Below are 17,547 nucleotides of genomic sequence, written 5' to 3'. Positions count from 1 at the left end.
ACTCCCTCACCCCACACTCACACACACCCTCACCACCCTCCTCCCTCCCCACCCCTCATTCCCTCACACCACCCTCATTCCCTCACCACCCTCACATCACCCTCACTTCCTCATACCACCCCTCCACCACCCCTCACTCCCTCACACCACCCCCACACCACCCTCACTCCCTCCCACACCCTCACACCCACCCTCACTTCCTCCTACCCACCCTCACACCACCCTCACTCCCCTCACCACCCCTCCCTCCCTCACACCTCCACCACTCACACACCCCTCACACCCTCCCTCCCTCACACCACCCCTCATTCCCTCCCACACCACCCTCATTCCCTCCCCACCACCCTCATTCCCCACACCACCCTCATTCCCTCACACCACCCCTCACATCACCCTCACTTCCCTCATACCACCCTCACACCACCCTCCACCACCCCCCCTCCCTCCACACCCTCACACCACCTCCTCCCCTCAACCACCCTCACTCCCCTCACCCACCCCACACCACCCCTCCCTCCCACACCACCCTCACATCCACCCTCACTCCCTCCCACCACCCTCATTCCCTCACCACCCTCATTCCCTCACACCACCCTCTCCCTCACCACCCCTCCCACATCACCCCCTCCTCCCCTCATACCACCCTCACACCACCCTCACTCCCCTCACACCACCCCTCACACTCTCACTCCCTCCCCACCTCCCCTCACACCCTCTCCTCCCTTCCACACCCTCCTCCTTCACACCACCCCTCACTCCCTCACACCACCTCACCACTCACTCCTCACCTCCCTTACACCCTCACCACCCTCCTCCCCTTCCACCACCCTCATTCCCTCACACCACCCTCTCCCCACATCACCCCTCACCCCTCACACCACCACAACACCCTTACTCCCTCACACCACCCTCACTCCCTCACATCAGACTCACACATTCACATCCCCTCACACCTTCACACCCTCACACCCTCACACACCCTTACACCACCATCACACCCTCACGCACCCTTACACCACCATCACACCCTCACACACCCTTACACCACCCTCACACCCTCACACACCCTTACACCACCCTCACACCCTCACACACCCTTACACCACCCTCACACCCTCACACACCCTTACACCACCCTCACACCCTCACGCACCCTTACACCAGCATCACACAGTCTCCAGACAACCATTTTCGTTTATAAAAAGAGAAACGCCATAAAAAAAAATTCACTCAAAAGTTTTGGATCGTTCAAGATTGTGGCAGCTACTGATTAACCCTTCGTCTTGTATTTCATTTAGTGTGCCATTACCGTACAGTATATTGACTTTCTTTAACAGGAGTAAGAATAAAAAGGAAAAGTTTTGTCTTAATTCTGTCATTAGATCACATGGTTAAGAGAACGAGGTAAAGGGCTATTTGGGCAGTCCAAGTTCGTTCTTGTTTCAGTAGTCTTCGTTTGATTGTTTATTGCTTCATAACTGTATAATTTAAAATAAATCTAAAGCCTTAAGTAAAACTATAATCCTAGTATCCGGGTTAAATTGATTATAATGTTAAATAAATGCTTGAAAGATTGGAAACTATTCCCTGTGTCAAGCAGCCAGAGGTTAAGTATTGTGAATCAAGATCATACACTATGAAATAGTGTATGATCTCTCTAACCAACTGGTTACAAAGGAATGTCCCAAATCAGGAGTCGAACTTTGAGTCCTATCAATTAATTATCATAACAAACTCGCTGTTACACCGGCATGACATTGGCAACAATATTAGCTCGGTCTGCTGGTTCAGTGTGTTGGGAGAGGAGGCCAGGACACACTCCCCGTCCATAGGAGGGTCCCTGGGAGGCGCTGCCGTCCCTGGGAGAGTCTCTGGGGGAATCGCGCCCCTGGGAGGGTCCTCGGGGCGCTGCTGTCACTAGGAGAGGCCCTGGGGGTGCCACTGTCCGTGGGAATGTTGCTGGAGGGGCGACCGCTTCTAGGAGTATCCCTGGAGGTGCAGCCGCCCCTGAGTGGGCCCTGGTGGCGCCACCACCCGTGGGAGGGCCCCTGGGGGCGCTTCCGTCCGTGAGTGGGACCCTGCGAACGCCACCACCCCTGGGAGAGCCCCAGGGGGCGTCACCACCCATGGGAGGGCCCCTGGTGGCCCCACCAACCACGGAAGGGCCCCTGGAGGTGCAGCCGCATTTGAGAGGGCGCTTAGGGGCGCCACCGCCACTAGAAGGGTCCCTGGTGGCGCCACCGCCACTAGGAGGGTCCCTGGGGGCGCCAACGGCCGCGGGAGGATCCCTGTGAGTCCTGCCACCCCTGAGAGGGTCCCTGGGCCGCCAGCACCCCTAAGAGAACCACAGGTGGCATCACCGCCACTGGGAGGGTCCCTGGGTACGCTACCGCCCCTGGGAGGGTCCGTGGGGGTCGACGCCGCCCACACGATGGCCTCTGGGAGCGCCACCAACCCAGGGAGGACCCTTGAAGATGCCGGCACTCCTGAGAGAACCCCTGGAGGCACTGTCGCCGCTGGGAGGGTCCCTGGGGACGTCGCTGCTCCTGAGAGGGTCACTGGAAGCACCGCCATCCCCGGGACAGTCCCTGGGGACTTCGCCGCCCCTGGGATGGTACCTGGTGGCGCAACCACCCCTGGGAGGTTCCATGTCAGAGCCACAGACCCTGGGAGTGCCGCTGGAGATGCCACCATCCATAACAGTGCCCTAGGATGCAGACTCCTTTCAGAGGGCCCCTTGGGGTGCAGCCGGAGCGGGGAGAGCCCCTGTGAGGGTGCTGGGGTCTGCGCCGCTGGCATTGAAAGGGTCTCTGGAAGATTCAGCGCCCCTGGGAGGGTCCCTGGGGGCGCAGCCGATCCTAGGAGGGCCCCTGGAAGTATCACAGTGGTAGGGTCCCTGGGTGCAGTATAATTTGCGCTATTTAGAACTCTGAGAGATGCAACGATACACCACCCATCACATTTCCAGTATCATTGCATTCTGAAGAAGGTAAAGGATAATAATATCCAAGAGGAAAACATAAGTTGTGGTGTTATGCTGACTGACTGCTCTCTTCTCCTATTGGCTGTAATTTGATGGGTCAAGGAATAGTCCACCAATCATAGTTCAGTAAGGGACTGCAGCAAGTATGTAATATATATATATATATATGTGAAATGGAGAATAAGCATGCAATAGGGGCCCCTGCTGACCCTTGGATGGGTCTATGAAGGGAGGGCGCAACCCCTTTGATGGTCCAGGGGGCTCCGTGACCCCTAGGTTGGTCCCTGGGGATACCGCCTCCTTGGGAGGGTCCCTGGAGGCGCCGCCACCCCTAAGAGACTTTGAGGGCGCCGCTGTCCCTGGAATCATCCCTTGGCGCTCGGCTACCTCTAGAAGAGCCCCTAAAGGATCCGTCGCCCTGGGAAGCCCCTGGGTACGCCTCCGTCCCTGGAATGATCCCTTGAAGGGTCCTTGAAGGAGCCTCCGCAGCTGAGAGGCTCCCTGGGGGCGTTGTCGCAACTTGGAGGGTGCCTGGATTTCCCGACACCCTTGGGAGGGTCCCTGGTGGCACCGCCACCCCTGGGAGGGTCTTTGGGGGCTCTGGCATCTCGGAAAAAGATCCTAGGGGCTTCAGCGATCCTGACAGAGCCCCTGGAGAAGCCTCCATCGCTAAGAGGGTCCCAGGAGGCGTCAGCGCCCCTACTATGGTCCCTTGAGATCCCACCACCCCTGGAAGGGTCCTTGGATGCGTCGGCTCCCCTGGGAGGGTCCCTGGGAACACTGCCGCCTTTGTGGGTGACGCCGACCCTAGGAGGGTCCCTGGGAGCGCCATACCTGTAGGGCCACTGGGTGCAGTAATTTTTGCGCTATTTAATACTCTGGGAGCTGCAACATTAAATAAATACACCACCCATCATATTTCTAGTATCATTGCATTCTGAAGAAGGTAAAGGAGAATAATATCCAACAGGAAAACATAAGTTGTGGTGTTGTGCTGATTGACTGCTCTCTTCTCCTATTGGCTGTCGTTTGGTGGGTTGAAGAATAGTTCACCAATCATAGTTCATTAAGAGATTGCTGGAAGCATGTAATATATATGTGACATAACGAATAAGTATGCAATAGGGGCCCCTGGGGACCCCTGGTGGGGTCCCTGACGATGCTTGGTGTGGTCCCTGAAGGGGGTGTGTAGTCCCTGGGATGGTCCAGGGGGAGCCGCCGCCCCTGAGTAAGTCCATGGTGGTGCCGCCACCTTTGGGAGGGTCCTTGGGGGCACCGCCACCCCTGCGTGAGTCTTCGACGGTGCCACTGTCCGTAGGAATATACCTTGGGGTGCTGCTACCCCTAGGAGGGTCCCTGGGGGCTCCACCGTTCCTGGGAGGGTCCCTTGGTTCACCGACGCCCCTGGGAGGGTCCGTGGTGACGCTACCGCCCTTAGGAAGGTCCTTGGAGGCTCAAATGCCCTTGGAAGGGTCTCTCGGTAACAACGCCCTTGGAAGGGTCTCTCGGTAACAACGCCCTTGGAAGGGTACATGTGGACGCCACTATCCCTGCAATGTTCCCTGGGGGCGCATTACCCCTGGGAGGGTCCCTGGGAGCCCCAGCACCCCTGAGAGAACGCATGAGGGTGCCACCAAACCTGACAGAGCGCCTGCGGGCACCGCTGCCCTTGGGAGGGCTCTCTCGCCGCCACAGGCTCTGTGAAGGTCCTTGGGGCGCTGCCGCCCATAGGAGAGCTCCTATGGGCAACACCACCCTCGGGAGGTTTCGTTGGGGATGCCGGCGACCCTGACAGATTCCCTGGGAGCGCCGCCAATTCTGGGAAGGTCCCAAAAGGCGTCAGCGCCCCTAGGAGGGTCCCTGGGTGCCCCGCCACTTCCTTGAAGCTTCCCTGGGACCCCGCCACCCCTTCAAGGGTCCCTGGAGACGTCAGCTCCCCAGAAAGGGTCCCTTGGGGCAAAGGCAAATTTCGGAATGCCACTGACCCTAGGAGGGCCCTGGGTGCAGTAGTTTTTGCGCTATTTAAAATTCTGGAAGATGCAACGTTAAATAGATACACCGCCCAGCCCAACACATTTCCAATATAATTGCATTCTCAAGAAGGTAAAGGAGAATAATATCCAACAGGAAAACATAAGTCGTGGTGTTCTGCTGACTGACTGCTCTCTTCTCCTATTGGCTGTAATTTGGTGGGTTGAAGAATAGTCCACCAATCATAGATCATTAAGAGATTTCTGGAAGTATGTAATACATATGTAACACAACGAATAAGCTTGCAATAGGAGCCCCTGTGGACCCTTGGTAGGGTGCCAGAAGGGGGTGCACAGCCCCTGAGATGGTCCACGGGACGTCGCATCCCCTGGGTAGGTCCCTAGCGGTGCCACCGCCCTTGGGAGGGTCCCTGGGGGCGCCGCCGCCCCAGCGAGAGTCTTTGGGGGCGCCGCTGTCTCTGGGAGTGACCCTTAGGATGCTGCTACCTCTAGGGTCCCTGAGGGCTCTGCTGCTCCAGGGAGGGTCCCGAGGGGCGCCTCCACTCGTGGGAGGGTCCTTTGGAGGGTCCCTGGAAGCGTCGCCGCAAATGAGAAGAGCCCTGGGGGAGCCACCGCCCCTGGGAGGGTCCCTAGGGTCTCTGCTGCTTCTCGGAGGGTCCCTGGGGGCGCCTCCGCTCCTAGGATGGTCCCTTGGAGGATCAAAAGAGGCGCCGCCTCACCTGGGAGGATCCCTTGAGGAAAAATAACCCCTGAGACAATCCCTGGGGGCACCACGTACTCTGAGAGAGTCTCTGAGAGTTCCGTCGCCCTTGGGAGGGTCCCTGGAGGCGTCGCCGCCCCTGGGAGGATCCCTGTGGTCACCGCTGCCTCTGGGAGGGTCCCTGGGTGCCCTGACGCCTCTGGGAGGGTTCCTGGGGACGCCACTGCCACTGGGAGGGCTCCTGCGACCGCCATTACTCTTGCGAGGGTCCCTGGGGGTGGTGCCACCATTGAGGGGGTTCTCAGGGGGCCCGCCAACCATGGAAGGGTCGCTGGGGGTAAAAACCACCTCTGGGAGGGTCCCACAAAGTGTCAGGGCCTCTGCGAGGGTCCCTGGGGGTCCTGTCACCCCTCGATGAGTCCCTGGAGGCGTTGGGCTCCCTAGGAGGGTCCCTGGGTGGGACCTAGGAGAGCCCCTGGGATTGTTAGACCTGTAGGGCCCCTGGGTGCAGTAGTTTTTGCGCTATTTAATACTCTGGGAGCTGCAACGTTAAATAGATACACCACCCATCACATTTCCAGTATCATTGCATTCTGAAGAAGGTAATGTATAATAATATCCAACAGGAAAACATAAGTTGTGGTGTTATGCTGACAGTCTGCTCTTTTCTCCTATTGGCTGTAATTTGATGGGTCAAGGAATAGTCCACAAATCATAGTTCAGTAAGGGACTGCAGCAAGTATGTAATATATATATATATATATATATATATATATATATATATATATATATATATATATATATATATATATATATATATATATATATATATACATATATATGTGACATAAAGAATAAGCATGCAATAGGGGCCCCTGCGGACCCTTGGTAGGGTCTCTGAAGGGAGGGCGCAACCCCTTTGATGGTCCAGGGGGCGCCGCGGCCCCTGGGTTGGTCCCTGATGGTGCGCCGCCCTTGGAACGGTCCCTGGAGGCGCCGCGACCGCTACGAGAGTCTTTGAGGGCGCCGCCGCCCCTACGAGAGTCTTTGAGGGCACCGCTGTCCCTGGGATCACCCTTTGGCGCGCGGCTACCTCTAGAAAGGCCCCTAGGGGATCCATCGACCAGGGAGGGCCCTGGGTACGCCTCCGCCCCTGGAATGATCCCTTGAAGGGTCCCTGAAGGAGCCTCCGCATGTGGTAGGCTCCCTGGGGGCGTTGTCGTCCCTGTGAGGGTGCCTGGATTTCCCGACACCCTTGGGAGGTTCCCTGGTGGCACCGCCACCCCTGGGAGGGTCTTTGTGGGCTCCGGCGTCTCAGAAAGGGATCCTGGGGGCTTCAGCGATCCTGACAGAGCCCCCAGGAGACGTCTCCATTACTGGGAGGGTCCCAGGAGGCGTCAACGCCCCTGCTTTGGTCCCTGGAGATCCCACCACCCCTGGAAGGGTCCTTGGAGGCGTCGGCTCCCCTGGGAGGGTCCCTGGGAACACTGCCGCATTTGTAGGTGTCGCCGACCCTAGGTGGGCCCCTGGGAGCGCCAGACCTGTAGGGCCACTGGGTGCAGTAGTTTTTGAGCTATTTAAAACTTTTGAGATGCAACGTTAAATAGATACACCGCCCATCACATTTCCAGTATCATTGCATTCTGAAGAAGGTAAAGGAGAATAATAACCAACAGGAAAACATAAGTCGTGGTGTTGTGCTGACTGACTGCTCTCTTCTCCTATTGGCTGTAATTTCGTGGGTTGAAGAATAGTCCACCAATCATAGTTCATTACGAGATTGCTGGAAGCATGTAATATATATGTGACATAACGAATAAGCATGCAATAGGGGCCCCTGGGAACCCTTGGTGGGGTCCCTGGGGACGCTTGGTGTGGTTCCTGAATGGGATGTGTACTCCCTGGGATGGTCCAGGGGGAGCCACCGCCCCTGAGTAGGTCTATGGTGGTGCCGCCACCTGTGGGAGGGTCCTTGGGGACACCGCCACCCCTGAGTGAGTCTTCGAGGGCGCCGCTGTCCGTAGGAGTATACCTTTGGGTGCTGCTACCCCTAGGAGGGTCCCTGGGGGCTCCACCGCTCCGGGGATGGTCCCTGCGGGCGTCTCCGCTAGTGTGAGGGTCCCTTCAAGGGCCCCTGGATGGGCCACCGCAGCTGGGAGCATCTCTTGGGTCAAAACCACCCCTGAGAGAATCCCTGGGGGCACCACGTACTCTGAGAGAGTCTCTGGGAGTTCCGTCGCCCTTGGGAGGGTCCCTGGAGGCGTCGCCGCCCCTGGGAGGATCCCTGTGGGCACCGCTGCCTCTGGGAGGGTCCCTGGGTGCCCTGACCCCTCTGAGAGGGTTCCTGGGGACGCCACTGCCACTGGGAAGGCTCCTGCGACCGCCACTACTCTTGTGAGAGTACCTGGGGGTGCTGCCACCCTTGGGAGGGTTCTCAGGGGGCCCGCCATCCATGGAAGTGTCGCTGGGGGCGAAACCACCGCTGGGAGGGTCCCACAAAGTGTCAGGGCCTCTGCGAGGGTCCTTGGGGGTCCCGTCAGCCCTCGAAGAGTCCCTGGAGGCGTTGGGCCCCCTAGGAGGGTCTCTGGGTGGGACCTAGGAGAGCCCGTGGGATTGTGAGACCTGTAGAGCCCCTGGGTGCAGTATTTTTTGCGCTATTTAAAACTCTGGGAGCTGCAACGTTAAATAGATACACCACCCATCACATTTCCAGTATCATTGCATTCTGAAGAAGGTAAAGGAGAATAATATCCAACAGGAAAACATAAGTTGTGGTGTTATGCTGACTGTCTGCTCTATTCTCCTATTGGCTGTAATTTGGTGGGTCAAAGAATAGTCCACCAATCATAGTTCAGTAAGGGACTGCAGCAAGTATGTAATATACATATGTGATATAAAGAATAAGCATGCAGTAGGGGCCCCTGCGGACCCTCGGTAGGGTCTCTGAAGGAAGGGCGCAACCCCTTTAATGGTCCAGGGGGCGCCGCGGCCCCTGGGTGGGTCCCTGGGGGTGCCACCGCCCTTGGGAGGGTCCCTGGAGGCGCCACCGCCCCTACGAGAATCTTTGAGGGCGCCGCTGTCCCTGGGAGCATCTCTCTGCTCGTGGATACCTATGGAAGTGTCCCTAGGGGATCCGTCTCCCTGGGATTGCCCTGGGTACGCTTCCGCCCCTGGAATGGTCTCTTGAAAGGTCCCTGGAGGAGCCACCGCAGCTGAGAGGCTCCCTGGGGGCGTTGTCGCCCCTGGGAGGGTGCCTGAATTTCCCGACACCTTTGGGATGGTCCCTGGTGGCACCGACACCCCCGGGAGGGTCTTTGTGGGCTCCGCCGTCTCGGAAAGGGATCCTGGGGGCATCAGCGATCCTGACAGAGCCCATGGAGACGCCTCCATCGCTGGGAGGGTCCCAGGAGGCGTCAGCGCCCCTGCTATGGTCCCTAGAGATCCCACCACCCCTGGAAGGGTCCTTGGAGGCGTCGGATCCCCTGGGAGGGTCCCTGGGAACACTGCCGCCTTTGTGGGTGTCGCCGACCCTAGGTGGGCCCCTGGGAGCGCCAAACCTGTAGGGCCACTGGGTGCAGTAATTTTTGCGCTATTTAAAACTCGGGGAGAGGCAACTTTAAATAGATACACCGCCCATCACATTTCCAGTATCATTGCATTCTGAAGAAGGTAAAGGAGAATAATATCCAACAGGAAAACATAAGTTGTGGTGTTGTGCTGACTGACTGCTCTCTTCTCCTATTGGCTGTAATTTAGTGGGTTGAAGAATAGTCCACCAATCATAGTTCATTAAGAGATTGCATGTAGTATATATGTGACATAACGAATAAGCATGCAATTGGGGCCCCTGAGGACCCTTGGTTTGTCCCTGGGAACGCTTGGTGTGGTCCCTCAAGGGGTTGTGTAGTCCCTGGGATGGTCCAGGGGGAGGCGCCGCCCCTGAGTAGGTCCATGGTGGTGCTGCCACCTTTGGTCCTTGGGGGCACCGCCACCCCTGCATGAGTCTTCGAGGGCGCCGCTGTCTGTAGGAATATACCTTGGGGGGCTGCTACCCCTAGGAGGGTCCCTGGGGGCTCCACCGCTCCTGTGAAGGTCCCTGGGGGCGTCTCCGCTAGTGTGAGGGTCCCTTCAAGGGCCCCTGAAGGGACCGCCGCAGCTGGGAAGATCCCTGGGTGCGCTGCCGCCCCTAGGAGGGTCCCTGGCGGCTCAAATGCCCTTGTGAGGGTCCCTGGGTGCAACATCGCCCCGGAAGGGTACCTGTGGACGCCACTACCCCTGCGTTGTTCCCTGGGAGCCCCGCCTCCCCTGAGAGAACCATGAGGGTGCCACCAAACCTGACTGAGCCCCTGCGGGCACTGCTGCCCTTGGGAGGGCTCTGTGGACGCCGCCGGCCCTTTGAGGGTCCTTGGGGCGTTTCCGCCCATAGGAGAGCCCCTCTGGGCACCACCACCCTTGGGACGTCTCCTGGGGATGCCGGCGACCCTGACAGAGCCCCTGGGAGCGCTGCCGACTCTGGGAGGGTCCCAGAAGGCGTCAGCGCCCCTGGGAGGGTCCCTGAGGACCTCGCCACTTCCTTGAAGGGTCCCTGGGGCCCCGCCACCCGCCACCCCTTGAAGGGTCCCTGGGGGCAATGGAGCTTTTCGGGGTGCCACTGACCCTAGGAGGGCTCCTGGGAACGCCAGATCTGTAGGGCCCCTGGGTGCAGTAGTTTTTGCGCTATTTAGAACTCTGGGGATGCAACATTAAATAAATACACCGCCCATCATATTTCTAGTATCATTGCATTCTGAAGAAGGTAAAGGATAATAATATCCAACAGGAAAACATAAGTTGTGGTGTTCTGCTGACTGACTGCTCTCTGCTCCTATTGGCTCTAATTTGGTGGGTTGAAGAAAAGTCCACCAATCATAGTTCATTAAGGTATTGCTGGAAGCATGTAATATATATGTGACATGAAGAATAAGCATGCAATAGGGACCACTGGTGACCCTTGGTAGGGTTCGTGAAGAGGGGGCGCAGCCCCTGGGGTGGTCCAGGGGGCACCGCCGCCTATGGGTGGGTCCCTGGTGTTGCCGCTGCTCTTGGAAGGGTCCCTAGAGGCGCCCCCGCCCTTGCGAGAGTCTTCGCAGGTGCCGCTGTCCCTAGGAGCTTCCCTTGGGGCGCTGCTACCTCTAGGAAGATCCCTGGGGGCTCCACTGCTACTTGGAGGGTCCCTGGGGGTTCCTCCATCCCTGCTAGGGTCTCTTAGAAGGCCTCTGGAGGAGCCGCCGCAGCTGGGGGATCTCTGGGGGCGTGGCCACCCCTGGGATGGTCCGTGGGCTTACCGACGCCCCTGGGAGGGTCCGTGGTGGCGCCGCCGACCCTGGGAGGGACCCTAAATGGGTCCCTGAAGACGTCATCGTCCCTGGGGGTATCCCAGGGGTCTCCGCTGCCCCTGGGACGATCCCTGTGGTCTCCACTGCCCCTGGGAGGATCCCTGGGGTGTCCACTGCCCCTGGAAGGAGTGTCCTGGGTGCAACGATACTCCTGGAAACATCCCTGGAAAAGCCACTACCGCTGCGTGGGTTTGTGGTGCGATGCTACCCCTGGGAGGGTCCCTGGGGGCCCCGCCACCTCTTGAAAGGGTCCTTGGGGGCGAAACCACCCCTGAAAGAACCTCTGAGGGCGCCACCGACCCTGACAGAACCCTTGAGGGCACCGCTGCCTTTGCAAGGGTCCCTAAAGGCGCCGCCGCTCATGGGAGGATCCCTGGGAGCGCCGCCGCCTCGGGAAGAGTCCCTGGGTGCCCCGACTCCCTAGGGAGGTCCCTGGGTTCGTCGCTGCCTATGATATGGTCCCTGGACGGTTCCGCCGTCCCTGTGAGCGTCCCTAGGGGCACCGGTGTCCCTGGGAGGGATCCTGGGGGCGCCCCCTTTCCTGGGAGAGTCCCTGGGAGGGTTCCAGGGTGCCCCGACGCCCCTGGAAGGGTCTCTGTGGGCCTCGGCTCCACTGGGAGTGTCACTGGGGGCACTGTCGCCTTTGGGGGCGCCGCCGACCCTAGGAAGGCCCCTGGGAGTGCCAGAGTGGTAAGGCCCCTAGGTACAGTAGTTTCTGCGCTATTTAGAACTCTAGGGTATGCAACATTAAATAGATACACCGCACATCACATTTACTGTACAATATCATCGCATTCTGAAGAAGGTAACGAGGAGTATTATCCAACAGGAAAACATAAGTCGTGGTGTTGTGCTGACTGACTGCTCTCTTCTCCTATTGGCTGTAATTTGGTGGGTTGAAGAATAGTCCACCAATCATAGTTCATTAAGGTATTGCTGGAAGCATGTAATATATATGTGACATGAAGAATAAGCATGCAATAGGGACCACTGTTGACCCTTGGTAGGGTCCCTGCAGGGAGGGCGCAGCCTCTGGGATGGTCCAGGGGGCGACGCCGCCCATGGTTGGGTCGCTGGGGGTGTAGCCGCCCTTGGGAGAGTCTCTGGGAGCGCCACCGCCCCTGGGAGAGTCCAGGAGGCACCCCCGCCCCTGGGAGGATCCCTGGGGACCCCCGCTAATCCTGAAAGGTTCCCTGAGGTCGGCTCCACCCCTGAGAGAACCCCTGGGGGCGCCGTTGCCCCTAAGAGAGCCCGTGGGGGTACCGCCGTCCCTGGGGGGTCCCTGGGAAGGCAATCACCCCTGCAAGGGTCCTTAGTGGCGCCGTTGCCCATAGGAGGGCCCCTGGGGGCGCCACCACCCCTGAGAAGACCCCTGGGGGCGCCACCCCCCTGCAAGAGACCCTGGGGACGTTCCCGCCGCTGGGAGGACCCCTGAGGTCACCATCGCCCCTGGAAAGCCCCCGGGGGGCGCAGCCATCTCTGGGAGGATTTCTGGAGGCTTTGCCGCCTCTGAGAAGGTCCCTTGGGGCGCTGTCGCCCCTGGGGGGGTTCCTGGGGGCGTTGCTGCCCCTGAGTAGGATTCCGGGAACGCCACCACCTTTGGGAGGGTCCCTGGGTGCGCAGCGGTCTCTGGGGGCGCCGCCGCCCCTGGGAGGGTCCCTGGATGCGCCACAGCCCCTGGGTGAATCTTTGGGGGCGCTGTCGCTCCTGGGTGTGCCGACAACTCTGGGAGGATCCCTGGATACGCCGACACCCCTAGGAGGGTCGCTGGGGGCGCCGCCGCCCCTGGCAGCTTCCCTGGGGACGCCACCGCCCCTGAGAGGGTCATTGGGGGCGCCGCCACCGTTGGGAGTGTCCCTGGGGTCGCCACAGCCCCGGGAGGCTGACCTTGGGAGGGCCCCTGGGGGTGCCGCCGTTTCTTAGAGTGCCCCTCTTGGCACCTTCGGAGCTGGGATGGCTCCTGGGGGCACTGTCGTTCCTGGGAGACCCCTGGGGACGCCACTACCCTTGGGAGGACCCCTGGGGGCGCCGTCGTCCCTGGGAAGCCCCCAGGGGGCCACGCCGTCTCTGGGAGCTTTTCTGGGGACGTCCTTTTATTATGTGTCAGTCGTGTCTTGTGTTGAAGCCCCTCCTCAGGTTTAATTTGTTTACTTACCCACCGCAACTATTGTGCTGAGGAAGATTTGGTGTAGAAGATATTGTTGTTCATTATCTCCCAATTAGGTAGACCTGGGTGTCTGAAGCAGAGAAATTAATAAATTTAAGTTTAAACAATGTTTTTAGTGAAGTGTTGGTCTTGTACACACTCACCATGGCTGTTACTGGAATCATGCAGATTAAGGAGGGTGATATCACCGCCCTCGTACGCTGCGACCTATGACTCCCAAGTGGCTGCGCGACCTGTGACCTCGCCAGATGTTTGTAGACGGCACAGCCATAGAACAATCCTTTCGTTGTTATTACCACAGATAGGGGCTCGGAACACCATTGGCACACAGTATCGTCCAACCTCACTAGAGTGTCCACACACTAGCTATAACCAGGAGTTACTTGAAGCTATACTTGGAGTTAAATGGAGATATAAGCCCGCACACGTGAGTGAAAGAACACAGTGTTTGTTTGTATTATGGTGAAATCTTGGGAACTACATACGTGCATAGTGTAAGGCAATTTGGATAATAACTATACAGAATAATGTATTTACTAACTGACGTATAATGTATAAATGTAATTGGATGTAATCAGTAATTAACGAGTGTCTCACTTCTCTAGGTTTTAACCATATCAACCAATAACGTTGAGTGAGTCCACGTTGGGGGTTTCTCTCACCCTCAAAACGTGACATCATCTAACTGTCGAACCATTGGTCAGGGAAGAACTCAACATATTCTTCGTATGTCAGTGTAAAATATATCACCATCCCATCACACCTCCCTGTCCTCCCACCACTCATTCCTGTCCTCCCACCACTCCTTCCTCTCTCCCAGCACACTTCCCTGTCTCACACCACTCCTCCCTGTCTCCCATCACTCCTTCCTGTCCTCCCACCACTCCTCCCTGTCTCCCATCACTCCTCCCTGTCTCTCATCACTCCTTCCTGTCCTCCCACCACTCCTTCCTGTCTCCCATCACTCCTCCCTGTCTCTCATCATTCCTTCCTGTCCTCCCACCACTCCTTCCTGTCTCCCATCACTCCTTCCTGTCTCCCACCACTCCTCCTGTCTCCCATCCACTCCTCCCTGTCTCTCATCATTCCTTCCTGTCCTCCCACCACTCCTTCCTGTCTCCCACCACTCTCCTGTCTCCCATCCTCCTCCTGTCTCTCATCATTCCTTCCTGTCTCCCACCACTCCTTCCTGTCCTCCCACCTCCCCTGTCTCCCATCCACTCCTTCCTGTCCTCCCACCACTCCCCTGTCTCTCATCACTCCTTCCTGTCCTCCCACACTCCTTCCCTGTCCTCCCACTCCTCCCTGTCTCTCCACAACTCCAGCCTGCCTCCCACAGCTCCTTCCTGTCCTCCACACTCCTCCCTGTCTCCCATCACTCCTTCCTGTCCTCCCCACCCTCCTTCCTGTCTCCCATTACTCCTTCCTGTCCTCCCACCACTCCTTCCTGTCTCCCATCACTCCTTCTGTCCTCCACCACTCCTTCCTGTCTCCCATCCTCCTTCCTGTCCTCCCACCACTCCTCCCTGTCTCCCATCACTCCTCCTGTCTCTCATCACTCCTTCCTGTCCTCCCACCACTCCTTCCTGTCCTCCCACCACTCCTCCTGTCTCCCATCACTCCTTCCTGTCCTCCACCACTCCTCCTGTCTCCCATCCTCCTTCCTGTCCTCCCACCACTCCTTTCCTTCTGTCTCCCATCACTCCTTCCCGTCCTCCCACAACTCCTTCCTGTCCTCCCACCACCTCCTCCCTGTCTCCCCATCACTCCTTCTGTCCTCCCACCACCTCCCTGTCTCCCATTACTCCTTCCCATCCTCCCACCACTCCTCCTCCCTGTCTCCCATCACTCCTTCCTGTCCTCCTCACCACTCCTCCTCCCTGTCTCCCATCACTCCTTCTTCCTGTCCTCCCACCACTCCTCCCTGCTCCCATCACCTCTTCCCTGTCTCCTCCCACCACTCCTCCCTGTCTCCCATCACTCCTTCCCGTCCTCCCACAACTCCTTCCCTGTCCTCCCACCACTCCTCCCTGTCTCCCATCCTCTTCCTGTCCTCCCACCACTCCTCCCTGTCTCCCATCACTCCTTCCTGTCCTCCCACCACTCCTTCCTGCTCCCCATTACTCCTTCCTGTCCTCCCACCACTCCTCCCTGTCTCCCATCACTCCTTCCTGTCCTCCCACCACTCCTTCCTGTCTCCCCACTCCTTCCCGTCCTCCCACCACTCCTCCCTGTCCCCATCACCTTCCTGTTCTCCACCACTCCTCCCTCTGTCTCCCATCACTCCTTCCCGTCCTCCCACCACTCCTTCCTGTCTCCCATTACTCCTTCCTGTCCTCCCACAACTCCTCCCTGTCCCCATCACTCCTTCCCGTCCTCCCACCACCTTCCTGCCTCCCAGCACACTTTCCCTGTCTCCCACAACTCCTCCCTGCTCCCTCATCACCCTGTCCTCTCCACATCCTCCTCCCTGTCTCCCCATCACTCCTTCCTGTCTCCCACCACTCCTCCCTGTCTCCCATCACTCCTTCCTGTCCTCCCATCACTCCTTCCTGTCCTCCCACCACTCTCCCTGTCTCCCATCCCCTTCCTGTCCTCCCACCACCTCCCTGTCTCATCACTCCTTCCTATCCTCCCACCACTCCTCCCTGTCTCCCATCACTCCTTCCCGTCCTCCCACAACTCCTCCCTGTCTCCCATCACTCCTTCCTGTCCTCCCACCACTCCTCCCTTGCCCTCATCACTCCTTCCTATCCTCCCACCACTCCTTCCTGTCTCCCATCACTCCTTCCTGTCCTCCCACAACTCCTTCCTGTCCTCCCCACCACCACTCCTCTCCCTGTCTCCCCATCACTCCTTCCTGTCCTCCCACTCCTTCCTGTCTCCCATTCTCCTTCCTGTCCTCCCACCACCTCCCTGTCTCCCATCACTTTCCCTGTCTCCCATCACTCCTTCCTGTCCTCCCACCACCTCCTTCCTGTCCTCCCAACACTCCTCTCTGTCTCCCACCACCCTTCCTTGCTCCCACCACTCCTCCCCTGCCTCCTGCCACTCCCACCGTCCTCCCACCACTCCTTCCTGCCTCCTACCACACCTCCCTGTCTCCCACCACTCCTCCCGGTCTCCCATCACTCCTTCCTGTCCTCCCATCACCTCCTTCCTGCCTCGCACCACCCTCCCACCACTCTGCTGCCTCACACCTCTCCTCCCTGCATCTTACGACTCCTCCCTGCCTCACCACTCCTTCCTTGCTCCCACCACTCCTCCCTGCCTCCCCACTCCTCCCTGCCTCCTGCCACTCCTTCCTGTCCTTCCACCACTCCCTCCCTGTCCTCTCACAACTCCTTCCTTGCTCCCACTACTCCTCCCCTGCCTCCTGTCACTCCTTCCGTCCTCCCACCACTCCTCCCTGTCCTCTCACACCTCTTTCCTTGCTCCCACCACTCTTTCCTGCCTCCTGCACTCCTACCTGTCCTCCCACCACTCCTCCTGTCCTCTCACCACTCCCTCTTCCTTGCTCCCACCACTCTTTCTGCCTCCTGCCACTCCCACCTGTCCTCCCACCACTCCCAACTGCCTCCCACCACTCCTCCCACCACACCCTTGCTGCATCCTGACCACTCTCCCACCACCCTTGCTGTCTCCCACCACTTCTCCCTGCCTCCCACCCACTCCTTTTGGTTCCCACCACCTCCCATCACTCCTCCCTGCCTCCTGCCACTCCTTCCTGTCCTCCCACCACTCCTCCCTGTCCTCTCACCACCTCTTCCTTGCTCCCACCACTCTTTCCTGCCTCCTGCCACTCCCACCTGTCCTCCCACCACTCCTACCTGCCTCCCACCACTCCTCCTACCTGCCTCCCACCACCTCCCACCACTCCTGCTGCCTCCCCACCACTCCTACCTGCCTCCCCTCTGCTGTCTCCCACCACTTCTCCTGCCTCCCACCACCTCTTTTGGTTCCCAACCACTCCTCCCATCACTCCTCCCTGCCTCCTGCCACTCCTTCCTGTCCTCCCACCACTCCTCCTGTCCTTCACCACTTTCCTTGCTCCCACCACTCTTTTCCTGCCTCCTGCCACTCCCACCTGTCCTCCCACCACTCCTACCTGCCTCCCACCACTCCTCCCATCACTCCTCCCCGCCTCCCACCACATCTTGCTGTCTCCCACCACTTCCTGCCTCCCACCACTCCTTCCTTGCTCCCACCACTCCTCCCGCCTCCTGCCACTCCTTCCCTGTCCTTCCACCACGCCTTCTGCCTCCACCACTCCTCCCTGCCTACTGCCACTCCTTCCTGTCCTTCCACCACCTCTGCTGCCTCCCACCACT

General features: G+C 58.8%; 3 protein-coding genes across 3 annotated transcripts; all 3 read right to left on the bottom strand.

Moving 5' to 3' along the window:
- Positions 1 to 1,977: 1,977 nt before the first annotated feature.
- LOC121868208 (basic proline-rich protein-like) lies at positions 1,978 to 3,352 on the bottom strand. Its single transcript, XM_042368519.1, has 2 exons — positions 3,193 to 3,352; positions 1,978 to 2,870 (listed from the first exon to the last, which is right to left on the bottom strand). The coding sequence occupies exons 1-2, from the start codon at positions 3,350 to 3,352 to the stop codon at positions 1,978 to 1,980; spliced, it is 1,053 nt and encodes a 350-aa protein (XP_042224453.1).
- A 32-nt stretch (positions 3,353 to 3,384) lies between these two features.
- On the bottom strand, positions 3,385 to 9,064 carry LOC121868207 (collagen alpha-1(I) chain-like). Its single transcript, XM_042368518.1, has 9 exons — positions 8,636 to 9,064; positions 7,886 to 8,269; positions 7,052 to 7,247; positions 6,558 to 6,941; positions 5,694 to 6,096; positions 5,328 to 5,543; positions 4,623 to 5,001; positions 4,142 to 4,416; positions 3,385 to 3,817 (listed from the first exon to the last, which is right to left on the bottom strand). Exons 1-9 carry the CDS (start codon positions 9,062 to 9,064, stop codon positions 3,385 to 3,387), a joined length of 3,099 nt encoding a protein of 1,032 aa, XP_042224452.1.
- Positions 9,065 to 11,408: 2,344 nt separating this feature from the next.
- Positions 11,409 to 13,537, bottom strand: LOC121868206 (basic proline-rich protein-like). The gene is made up of 4 exons (XM_042368517.1): positions 13,513 to 13,537; positions 12,491 to 13,128; positions 12,048 to 12,331; positions 11,409 to 11,781 (listed from the first exon to the last, which is right to left on the bottom strand). Exons 1-4 carry the CDS (start codon positions 13,535 to 13,537, stop codon positions 11,409 to 11,411), a joined length of 1,320 nt encoding a protein of 439 aa, XP_042224451.1.
- Positions 13,538 to 17,547: the final 4,010 nt, after the last annotated feature.

This window comes from Homarus americanus, unplaced genomic scaffold, assembly GCF_018991925.1.
Source record: "Homarus americanus isolate GMGI-L3 unplaced genomic scaffold, GMGI_Hamer_2.0 scaffold19318, whole genome shotgun sequence".
In the NCBI taxonomy this organism is placed as follows: domain Eukaryota; kingdom Metazoa; phylum Arthropoda; class Malacostraca; order Decapoda; family Nephropidae; genus Homarus; species Homarus americanus.
The sequence above is the reverse complement of the archived record's forward strand: the minus strand, read 5'-3'. Positions and strand labels throughout refer to the sequence as shown.

What these genes read in the sequence shown, in the direction of transcription:
- LOC121868208 (XM_042368519.1), bottom strand. Translation starts at nt 3,352, where the DNA reads ATGATTCCAGGGACAGCGGCGCCCTCAAAGTCTCTTAGGGGTGGCGGC. An exon ending in CTTCATAGACCCATCCAAGG is followed by an intron (nt 2,871 to 3,192) that starts GTCAGCAGGGGC and finishes TGATACTTCCAG; the next exon opens with GGGCCCTCCTAGGATCGGCT.
- LOC121868207 (XM_042368518.1), bottom strand. Translation starts at nt 9,064, where the DNA reads ATGGAGGCGTCTCCATGGGCTCTGTCAGGATCGCTGATGCCCCCAGGA. An exon ending in TCCTCAAGGGATCCTCCCAG is followed by an intron (nt 5,544 to 5,693) that starts GTGAGGCGGCGC and finishes CGACGCTTCCAG; the next exon opens with GGACCCTCCAAAGGACCCTC. An exon ending in GCCCGCAGGCGCTCTGTCAG is followed by an intron (nt 4,417 to 4,622) that starts GTTTGGTGGCAC and finishes GACCTTCCTAAG; the next exon opens with GGCGGTAGCGTCACCACGGA.
- LOC121868206 (XM_042368517.1), bottom strand. Translation starts at nt 13,537, where the DNA reads ATGGTGTTCCGAGCCCCTATCTGTG. An exon ending in GTTCCGAGCCCCTATCTGTG is followed by an intron (nt 13,129 to 13,512) that starts GTAATAACAACG and finishes GGACGTCCCCAG; the next exon opens with AAAAGCTCCCAGAGACGGCG. An exon ending in GGGGCTTTCCAGGGGCGATG is followed by an intron (nt 12,332 to 12,490) that starts GTGACCTCAGGG and finishes TTGCCTTCCCAG; the next exon opens with GGACCCCCCAGGGACGGCGG.